Source organism: Aptenodytes forsteri, unplaced genomic scaffold (assembly GCF_000699145.1).
Source record: "Aptenodytes forsteri isolate BGI_AS27 unplaced genomic scaffold, ASM69914v1 Scaffold82, whole genome shotgun sequence".
NCBI lineage: Eukaryota > Metazoa > Chordata > Aves > Sphenisciformes > Spheniscidae > Aptenodytes > Aptenodytes forsteri.
This window is the reverse complement of record NW_008795490.1, coordinates 13187889-13199541: the sequence shown is the minus strand read 5'-3', so window position 1 is coordinate 13199541 and position 11653 is coordinate 13187889. Positions and strand designations below refer to the sequence as shown.

The 11653-nt window shown below is 40.0% G+C and overlaps 1 protein-coding gene across 1 annotated transcript in view; it reads left to right on the top strand.

The window, feature by feature from the left end:
• LAMA2 (laminin subunit alpha 2) overlaps positions 1-10437 on the top strand; it is a 299682-nt gene extending 289245 nt beyond the window's left edge. The window contains exons 62-66 of the mRNA XM_019472632.1: positions 2137-2292; positions 5907-6060; positions 6421-6551; positions 7211-7433; positions 10173-10437. Of these exons, the coding sequence (XP_019328177.1) occupies positions 2137-2292; positions 5907-6060; positions 6421-6551; positions 7211-7433; positions 10173-10330 (822 nt within the window). The 3' untranslated portion in view covers positions 10331-10437. The remainder of the gene's footprint in view (positions 1-2136; positions 2293-5906; positions 6061-6420; positions 6552-7210; positions 7434-10172) is intronic.
• Positions 10438-11653: the final 1216 nt, after the last annotated feature.

Sequence of the window (11653 nt, the reverse complement as noted above, 5' to 3'; positions counted from 1 at the left end):
TTCCACCATTTCGTGGTCACTGCAGCCCAGGCTGCCCTTGAGCTTCACATTCCCCACCAGCCCCTCCTTGTTGGTGAGAACAAGGTCCAGCATAGCACCGCTCCTCGTTGGCTCCTCTACCACTTGGAGAAGGAAGTTATCATCAAATAATATTTATATATAATTTATATACAATGCCTGTGGCTTTCGGATGGTAAGGGAAGGAATAATATCACAACCATAAAGTTTAGTATTTACTGGGCCAAGGACAACAGACACGTAGTATATTCATTAGGTAACATGCTTGAAGGCACCAATAAAGACAGAGAAGAAAAGAATACATGTAACTATGTATTCAAGTTATATACACTATAAGAGACATTAAATTTCAGACAGATATTTGGAAAGTCACCATCCACATCTCTATCACCAAATGAGAAAAAATCTAATTGCATTTTCTGTTACCCTTGAATTGCTCTTACAGAACCGTTTTTGCAGTCATCCTTAGTTCCCCTCTGCTTCATTCCCACCCTGTTCTGCAGGAATTTTATTTTCACTGGATTTTTATTCATGAACTTTTTGATTACAGCAAATGCTCTAAACCAAGGTATTTCATGAGGGGAAAAAATGAAGTTGTAGTCATTATTTATCTGTTTTACATAATGCCTAGGAGCACTGGCAGTAGACCAGGGCCCCTTTCTGCTAGACCCTCTACAGATACAGAACAGATGTGTTTTGCTCTTTTAGCTGTTTTCTCTATATTCTAAGAAAACTAACTGGAGCATGTATTTCTTAATGGAAGACTGTGCTCTTTGGGCATGCAGCTTGGCACTCTGCAAGACAGGGACCCTTGTTGTAGATCCCATTTTTGTAGGAGAGAATGGAGACAAAAATCCAAAGTCATAGTTCCCAAAAAGCACAAGAAAGTCCATTTTGGGAGGGGGAAAAAGGCAACCTCTTTAAGAAAAGACCACAGTCTTTGTTTTTTAAGAAAGCAGGATCTTCTCCTTATAATAACCCTTTTAGTGAGAACCTTTTCTCCATTTGAAATGGTTTAAGTTGAAACGTTTCCATCAGGCCTGCAGAAACTAGGGCACCAATCAAACTTTCCTGCCAGGCCTCGTTATAGTGCCACATCGTGCTGCTGCTCTCTCTTTAGGTCCTCTGTAAGAGTGTCTATTCCCAGTTCCCGTCTCACTCACCAAATCCTCCTTCTGCCCAAGGTGTAATTGTCCATCTCAAATTTCTAGTTGTTTATAAACACCAAGCTCAGTCCCTCACCTTCAGGCGACCCCTTGTGGCCTGTGTTCAGTCATTGCCACTGCATGACAGATGTGCTGCCACACTGAAACAGAAGCAGCCATGTTAAAGAAAAGCCAAAGAAAAATGCTGTTTCTCTCTCTTTGCTACTCTGGTGAGCTAACTACTGTGCTGTTTAGAAATCTGCTAATATGCATGTTGCATTTCACATTTTATCCCTTTTGATACAGAACGATTATTATACTGATTTGTAAAGATTTCAGTATAAACCCTTGGAAAGAAATTGGCCTATGGTGGTTGGGGTAGAATTTCCTCAACTCTTCAGCAATTGCACTTCCTCCATGGGATTCACAGCCCATTTGTCTGAACAGAAGCCATAATACCAACAGAACATAGTTGGTATTACATTTACTCTAGCATGAACTATGATCCGAGGCACGTCCACACTAGTGGAATCATAAACTCAGTATTGTCTGCAAACATGTGCTGTAATAAAAATTTGCAACCGGTGCCATTAACATTCAGCATTTATTATTCCCAGTACTTAAAATTTCTATGTGATTCCAGGAAAAACAGTATCGTGGCATGCCTAAGTTAGTAACAATGAAGCTTTTTAAAGGAACCCCAAGTCCTCTCAGTAATTCTGATAAATAATAGTCATGATGCCTCCTGACCCAGAACTAATTAAAAGGCAGTCATATGTTTGCACAAAACCTTGCGCAGGAGCTCAGTTCCATGAACATTATCCATAGTGCTGCCATGGCACTTCCACTAACCACTCCTACTACTTTCTCCCGTATTGTTATATGTTTCGGACTGTAAGGCTAGTTACAATCTGGAAACGCTTTGTTGTCAGAAAACTATCTGTAATTGTATTGCATTTGTGTGTCTTTTTAGATAAAAGTCACTCGAACCAAGCAAGAAGGAACCCTTATAGTAGATGATGTTTCAAACAGGACTGTTAGCCCCAAGAAGGCCGATATATTGGATGTTGTAGGAATGCTGTATGTTGGAGGATTGCCCATTAACTACACAACTAGAAGAATTGGTCCGGTAAGCAAGTTTGTTTAAGTTATCTTACACTCCTTAAGTATGTCTTGATTGGTACCAATGTCTTCCCAGTTTTGTTTTGTTTTGCTTTTCCCTCAGACTGCTCAAGAATATGGATAAAATGGACCTTACTGGAGGTACACTACTTTCTTTCAGTGGAAAGATCTGACTCAAAATCCAGTTAATGCAAAGAGCTAGAAATAGCAGAGTTAGTTACTGTTATGAAAAGTAGAAAGGGCCATACACTTGTATCCACTTGGATCCCTGCACAGCTAGAGTATAAGGTCCTGAATACTACTTGCCCTTTCTCTTGGCTGTAATTCATCTAGCAATAAGTGCTGATAAACAGTGAAAGCGTCTCCTAAGAGAAGCAGTAGAAGCCAAAATTACCCTGGACAAAGTACTGCTGCTTACTGTAGTAATTGGGTTTGTGTTGCTATTACTAAACTAGGAGAGAATGTATTTTTAAGTAAGGCCATGAAAACTCTGTTTTCCTCTTTCTGTTTCCAAATCAAATGTGCACATTTCAATTTATCACATTTTCAGTCTAAATGCCCAGCTTCCATGCTGACACAGAAGATATCTTGGCAAACAGAGAGCCCACAGAGGTGAATGTTGTTTTGGCCTAAACCTTGTAGGATTAACTAGGAACACTGTATTCCTTCACCCAGGCCATTTACTGCATCTAACCACACAACTCCACGTCAGTCATCTCACTTTCCTGCTGCCCTCCCAGCCCCCAAGATATGCCAGTATCAGAATCAGAGAAAACCTCTTCCCTGCATTATTTTTTCTCCGCGCAGAGGGGTCTTTCAAAGCAGAAGCCAGAACTTGAGTGAACTTAATTATCGCAAACAACAAATTAGGCATATAGTACAGCACAATGTGTACAAAAAACTGGAATGTCAGTGGCAGCTACGTCTAGGCTCATTCTGGGTGGTTATACAGAATGGTAAAGAGGAGGCAAAAGCACAGATCCTGGCAAGGAAACAAACCAAACTCTCAAAGAAACTGCACATGAATAAATACCATTCTAGTAAGATGATTATGGAATGGCGAATACTAGTATTTAGACAGGCAAGAGTCCACCAGTTCGCGTGGACAAAATGCAGAAAAGGAATTCCTAGATCCTGCTTAAACAAGTCACTATAATAACTCATGGATTGGGAATAAAGGAGAAGAGTAACCACTCTAAATCTGAGAGTCATGTTCCGTAAAGAAAACTGACCTGTAAAATCATATTTCTTAACAAATTTTGGATTGTGCAGAAAGACCAAATTGTGCAGAAAGACCAAACTGACAAATCATTTTTGTGCAGAAAGACCAAATTGTGCAGAAAGACCAAATTGTGCAGAAAGACCAAACTGAGGCAAATCATTTGGTTTTACCAAACCAGATCTGAGGCACTGAAAAACAAAAGCAATACTTAACTACCCACAAAATATAATTCCTAATATTTTCAAATTATGCTCTTTGAAATACATCTGCAATTTACAAATACTAATCTAAGGAGAAAGGTAACACTAAATCCTTAACTATTGCTCCTTGTCAGAAGTAATGGAGGGAACCCATGCAGATAAATGGCTCAGTCTGGCAATAATAGTCATGTCAGATCCTGACAGTCTTATGTGCTTTGGGATTTAAATGAAGCTGTGACTTCAAATGTCATTCACAGAAGGTAAAAACCAGTGCTTGCTTTTCAATCATTCTCAGTAATATACACCGCATGATGTATTAATAGAGTGTTGTGTTGTAGTCTTCATGTAAAGGCTCTGAGGCAAAGTAAGTTGAAAGCAGGTATTATCTTAGTCAGGGCTTTCTGCTAAACACACATCAACCTTTTTAGACACTAATCTAATACCTAACTGTAGGTGGGCTGGCTTCCTATTCAGTGCAGAAGACTGATACCTACTTATTTGGCTTCAGCAGATGTCACATTTTAAGCACTCAAAACTCTGCTTTCAGCAAAAGATGTTATATTGCCTGTTACCATGCTAAAGTATAACCAGATTTGCTTTTCCATAGGAAAAGTGAAATTTTAAAGTTAGAGAATGTTGTCAAGTTGCCTACAAATCTTGCATTTCTATGATTTATTCTCACAGTGAAGATGGCAAGATTTGTTTTCTTTTGTGGCGCTTTTCTTTTTTGGTAACAAAACTTGTTTATCTGGAGGTGACTTTCACTTAGAAATTAGAAAAAGGTCTATTTATGAAGAAGCTGACAGGAAGCATTGCTCAGCTCAGAACTGAATTTATTCAACTGATATTGCTCAAGTTCTCATGAAAACTTTGTACAGGTGTATTTAGCAGTAATAAGCTATATAATTCCACGGTACATCCAGCTTTGATTTACAAGGAAAGAAATCCTTTGGAAATTCTTTCAAGTTACTAGTCAGGATATTGTTAGAGGAGGTGGTATGCAGAGTCAAGACTTCCCTCTGTAGGTGTGCCTTTCTCCTTTCAGTATTTATACGTATTTCTACACTGTATTTTATATGCTGATTTTTATTTTCCTCCTTCCTACTACATTGCTTATGAATGTCTTCCTTTTCTTCCTAAAGTACATGTTTATCATTTTTCTCTCTCCCAGTGATATCAGGGATAAATTTTCCTAACTCTAAGTCAATGATCAAAGCCTTTGCCTAAAGCTGAGAACCAAAATGCAGCTGCTGCACAACTCGAGAGAAAAGGGAGGGAGAGCTCTGGGGGTAGTTCACGGGGCGGGGGGAGATGCCAATGGCTCTCAGAGGTCCCACTGGGATGCACTGATCACACAGCTGAGCCCCGGGGCAATGTGGGGTGTAGCCTGGGCAGCCCCTCACTCCTGCCCCAGGCAGGATCTCACTTACACCGCCAGCTTAAGTGTGCACGGACCACCTGCTCGGAGTTGCAGTAATGTGCTCCCAGCACAGAAGCCAAACTGGAGTTGCAGTTTGCTACCGTGCACGGGAACCTCCATACACCCACGCACATTCCCCATCTCCATCTGCCTCTCTGGTCAATAGAGTGGCCCTTGTCACTGTGGTCACCAGCCCTATATACGGTTATTATACGAAGAACTATGTACAGTCAACAGCCTTTACGTAGGGGCGTTGTTCATTTTAGTAGCTGTGTACCTGCATTAGCTCTGTCTTACCACGCAACATTAGGCCCATAGTAAAGTGATTAAAGGGGAAAGGAAAAAAAAAAAAAGCCCTAGTAAAATTACCAGCAGCCCAGAGAACTATATCCAGTATCTTCATCTACTCGCAAACCCCATAACCTAGTCAATTAAAAAGGTAAAGTATAGGCCATTAAATTCCTGCATTGCTGATGTAATTTGCTATGTTTCATTATGCAGTGTATTATTTTATGTCCCCTCCATTAAGCCAAATAGATGTGACTCAGATCACATCCCTGAAAAGTAATGTAATTCATCCTCAGTGTGACTGAGATTAGATTCTAATTACAATCAGATATTAAGGATTAGCCATGTAAAATTCAAGTTTTATTCGGCTCCATAAATCCAGCAGAAAAGCAGAGAAAAGGTACTTTTTGATGACATTCTTTAGGCCTTTATTCTGAGCATTTCAGCTTGCTTTGCACAGTTACACATTTTGTTTGAACTATTGACTGCAGGTCACCTATAGCATCGATGGCTGCATCAGAAGTTTTAAAATGACAGAATCACCTGTTGACCTGGATAATCCAACTTCCAGCTTCAATATTGGAAAATGCTTTGTCACTGCACAGAAAGGAACATACTTCGATGGAACAGGCTTTGCCAAAACCGGTAATGAACAGCAGTTCTCCTGATAGGCAAAGAACAGAGAAAGAGGAGATGCTGCTTTCAAAAACTTCCAGTGCTCCCTAACTCCTGTTGACTAGAGGCAAAGTGAGACCAATACTCGAAACTCTCGCTGATCATTTTTAGTTATCTTGCCTAAGGATAGATTATATGACTTTCTAGCAAGGTCTCACACTAAGCACAGCCACCATAACAGTTACTTACATGATTTCACATGAAATGGAGTGCATTGATAATGCCGAGTTAGTTACCTTGCATTACTGGCAACACACTTTGTGTGATTATTAGGAATAATGTATTAAATGCTTTTCTTCATTTTATTACGCTTCCCCTTTTCTCTCCAAGTTGGTGCATACAAAGTGGGAACAGACCTGCTCGTGGAATTCGAATTCCGTACAACACGAATGAACGGTGTTCTCCTAGGAGTCAGCAGCCAGAAAATGGATGGGCTTGGCATCGAATTAGTAGACGGAAAAGTGAGTAGCAAAGCATTTTTGGCTCTTTATAGGCACTGGTTTTAAAAAGCACAGGTAGTTTAAATGCAAGCTTACTACACCAATCTCAAGGCATCTCAGTCAATATCAGGGCTCTCCTTTATGCAGCACTTGCCACTTCCCATACATCAAGAGCCTCTTACACATTTACAAAGATATGTTAAAAGATTCTCTAACACTTGAGTTTCCTAAAACTGCAACATCAGGACTTAAATTAGTGAGAATATGAAAAGTTTTGAGGAAAGGCTTTGTCATTAATAATGCTAGTTTCTTGTGTATATCTTTTATTTCACAGTCTGGAAAACCAGTCAGTAATCTATCACTATAAAGACGTGTGTGTGTGTGCGCGCGTGTGCGTGCGTGCGCGTGTGTGTGAGAAATACCCCAAAACTAAGACAAAAAAATTGAAAAATGACAACCTATACAACAATCTTGCATATGTCCAGTAGTGTTTATCTCAGTGACATAACCCAGATCCCGGAGGGACAGCAATCCCCATAGAGTCTGGTATTAAATTAAAGCTTTAGTGTGTGCAGTCAGAGCATGTTGACTTTAAATAAACAGAACAAACAAAGAAACAAACAAAAAAGAACTGTAGAACTGTTTTGAGAACTAGCTGACTTCCATGTCACGCTTTTCAGGTGATGTTTCACGTTGACAATGGTGCAGGCCGATTCTCTGCTATCTATGAGCCCGATGCACCAGGCAGCTTGTGTGATGGACAGTGGCACAAGGTTCTTGCAAACAAGATCAAACACCGTTTAGAGCTGACTGTGGATGACAGACAGGTGGATGGTAACAGCCCAAACAGGGCCTCAACCTCAGCAGACACTAACGACCCTGTCTTTGTCGGAGGATATCCTGGTGAGCATTTAACACACAAATGATGCTTTACTTGTGCTCTAGCAACACTGCCTTGGTAATATCTTAAATGCAATTAGGACTAGTATGCTAAAGATGATGGATAAGACTGTCCAAGTTTGTACCAGTTGGCATGGATGCTCATTTCTGCATCCAGCTGCATTTCAGAACAAGAAGTTCTGCAGCACCCAGGGACTCTCACAGATCCCCCTGCCTGGTCTCAAAGGTAGGCACCGTCACAGAGGAGCAGGCAGACTTTCTGCCTTCTGCTGCCCACACACACAGCCTCCCTCTTAAAACTTTCTGTTTAGTAACAGCATAACAGTTATGTTTCAATAGTAACAGTATTTGGCAAATTTAAATTTAACAAAAGAATGGCAAATTTAACTAAAGAATGTATATAGATCCCCCTGCCTGGTCTCAAAGGTAGGCACCGTCACAGAGGAGCAGGCAGACTTTCTGCCTTCTGCTGCCCACACACACAGCCTCCCTCTTAAAACTTTCTGTTTAGTAACAGCATAACAGTTATGTTTCAATAGTAACAGTATTTGGCAAATTTAAATTTAACAAAAGAATGGCAAATTTAACTAAAGAATGTTTAAACTAATGCTCTTGGGGGGCCAGGGCACTGTGTGTGTAAATCAGCCTGTAAAACCCAAGGACCTGAGGAATGTGGGCAACAGCTTGCACAGAGAGGTGAGGGGACACCGTCTCTTTCTGATGAATGTCTTTGCTCGTGGTCTGGTGGTGTTTAAAGGAAAAAAAAAACCAAACAAACAAATTTGCTATTCAGTATTCTGGAAGTCCTCAAGAGAACTTGCTTCTTGCAGAAGTAACTGAACAGGATCCAGAACTGGGCTGAGCTCTGCAGCTAGCTTTATCTTCCACTAAGCTGATAATGAATGATAGTATTCATCTGTTCATAGACAATCAACAAGTTTATCTAATAGCAGTTTACTTTCTGAAAACACAGTTAAGATGTTTGCGAAGCGCCGATTTTCTTGCATTTATAATAAAGTATCCCTCTAGTTTGCAAACAAAAGAGCTAAGTATGTTTGCAGTATATGTCTGCTCTAGTGCATACTGAGGTCAATGGCCAGACACCTCTTGAGTTAATTCCTAAATGATTTTCTGGAAGTTGTTTTTCCCCCCTCTGTCTAATGTGTGATGCAGTGCATCCAAAAAGCCTTCTCTCCCAAGCTTCGGGACATTTTCAAAAATGTTCTTGATACTGAGATATGAGAGTTGTACTTCAGTCACAGTGAATAATTACTATTAATAAGGACCAACAACTTTGTGCCAGAAGGAAAATAGCTTTGTGGCAGCCTTTTTATAATAAAACAGGATTCTAGCACAGAGGCTAGTACTAAAGAAACACTGCAGATGGAGTTACCATCTCATTCTGGACTGTACATCAAGAGGAACATAGCAAGAGAAACAAATGGAAGTAACGCTGCAATCCATACAAAACAAGCCTACACTTACATCACATTGAAGGGATATTCCTGAGTTCAGCCACATGGCAAGTTATGAAATGATTTAATAAACCTACATGCACATTTAAACACCTCACACTTCTCCTGCTGTCTAGTCTAGCTCATCCAAGATTTGTTTTAACATTCCCAATACCTAGACAACCTCATCACAAATTTAAAACACAGTATCACGGGATTTTGTAAAATTAGTAAGCATTTGTATTTTCCAGTCCTCTGGAGGCTTCTCCTGGCTGCATAAACAGTGCAAAACAGTTGTAAACCAGCTAGAATTAGCTGGTGGAGAATTTTCTATGCAGAGAAACTTTTCACCAGCAGAGCATGAGCAAGGATGTAAGTTCCTGGCTACTCATCTCCTACTACCACTCTTCCCTGTGCAAGGAGGGACAGATGGATTCAACCATCTCATCCTCTGTGAAACAGCATAATGCTATGGCCAGTCAGTCCTCTACAGGTGTAAAGTTATTTCTGCAACCCTTACTTTATCAGTCACATAGATTTGTATCGGAGTGCATCCCTGTAGCCACTTTTTCACTTGGAAGAACACTGAGAAACAAGTTGGGCCATAAATTTCAAGCAGTTGAGAGAAATATTTCCAGCTTCCCAGTCAAACCAACCCTCACTTCTATCATCTGATCACACTAGAATAGTTCCCTCCTTCTTTAGCGGAAGAGATGTACTCAAATCCCTGGCTTCACTATCAGCAAGAAAAAAAATATCGGAATGCTTGAAAACTCTCAAAACCATTCCTTAAATGACACCTGAAGTCCATACTGAGGAACTGGCTTTCTCATGATGTTAGGGCTAAGAACTGCATCCATTTTGGTCTTTTTTTTTTTCTCTGTGGATAAGTAGCTTGAGAAGCTGGAGATCTGCAGGATGAGCACGTATGCATCATACACCATTTGTAGGCAGCAAGCTGCCATTTAGCCATTTTCCTTAATTTCCTCTATGTCACATAACTGAGTTATATGGTTTACAGTGGTAGTCTAAATGTGTTCAGATTCTGCCACTGTCACGCCAGGACAGAAAAAGGAAAGAAGACTGGATTGTTACCACTAACATAAGCGTTTATCACATTCACTCATTTTGTTTATCATTTTTTAAATAAAGAAGATAAGATATACAGCAAATAAAACATTCATATATTGCTGGGGACACCTATTCTCCTGCAGGACTCTCAAAGAACAAACTTAAGTATCAACTCAGACTTACGTAATTCCTTTTGCCTTTTTTTTCCCTCCTTCAGATGGTGTGACCCAGTTTGGGCTGACCACTAATATCCGTTTTAAAGGATGTATTCGATTTCTGAAGCTCACCAAAGGTACTGCTAAACCTCAAGAGATTAACTTCAGCAAAGCTTTGGAGCTGAAGGGTGTTCAACCGCTGTCATGCCCTGCAAACTAACTGTCATTCAACTGATATGGGTCTGTTTATATAAGCACCTCAGATTAAAAAAGAAAAAAAAAATCTATATACACATTGCATTCATAATAAAATGTCTTTATGCAAGTATTTGAGTAGTGTTTGTGGTATATTCAAATGGCTATTTCAAGGTACCTCCCAAGAATGCAAGAACTAATCCTTTCCCCCCACCCCCTTCATTAAGGGAGTAGAACAATAATTTTTATCTCTCTCTTTCCTTATAGCTTGAAATGGAAATGTTTCATCATTCTTCTGATGGGTGAGACCACATATTATGCAGGGTGTTCCTTTACTACGGAACTCAGAATCATAGAATCATAGAATATCTCCAGGTGGCAGGGACCCATAAGGATCATCAAGTCCAACTCCCTGAAATGCTCCCTAAATACTTCTGGTGAGGTAGATCTGTAAACTTGCATTCCTTTACCATTCTAAATACAGTGCACTCGTGTGCGTGCACACCTCTGTCTTTCATTAGGAACGGGCATATTACCTTGCTTAAATCAATCCCAAGATCCCAAGAGCTTTTAGATAATTTTTCTGACCATAATAATTCCCATGAAAATTTCACTGAGAAAGTAAAAATTTTGTGTAGTCTACATGGCTGCTGTCATGCTATAGCCATGGAACCAAGTGCAGGAAAGGAAAATGTTACTGCTTGCTTGATTTATTTGGGATTTTTGAGGAAAATAAGTTGCGCCTAAAATCCCTGCTATATCATTTGAACAGCACTGGATTTTCACAGAGGTTATGTTGTTTGATGTTGGGAGATGTAGTCTGTAATGGAAGGAGTAGAACCAGGTTCTATCACTTACCTGGAAACATGGTTTTAAATGATCCTTAATAAATAAAGTTTGATACTGCCCCTCTCTCCAACTACACATGATATTGAAGTTACACATAGCAAAATTCACAAGCCAAGTTCCTAAAGGAAGATGAAATCTGACACTACTGCATTGGGGCAGAACGGAGGTGAAGCAGGATAATGCCAGAGATTATTAGCACAGCACATGTCGCTAATCTCTACTGTCATCTATTTAATTAAATCCTTAAGGTAAAAGCAGCTTCCAAAGTTAGACTCTACTGCTTCTGCTTGATGTCAGTTTGTGAGGAATTTCTGAATGCAGAAGCCACTCCAGATCTTCCTTAAATAAAATTTAGAGTGCTCTGTGGATAGCAGTTTAAACATAGATGGGGAGAGGAAAGTTGCTTCCTAGATTCTCACTAAAAATGCCAAATCCTGGTGATTTTCCTCAGTGCTTTGTATGTTTCAGAGGACTATGAAATCATCACCGAAGTGTGGAT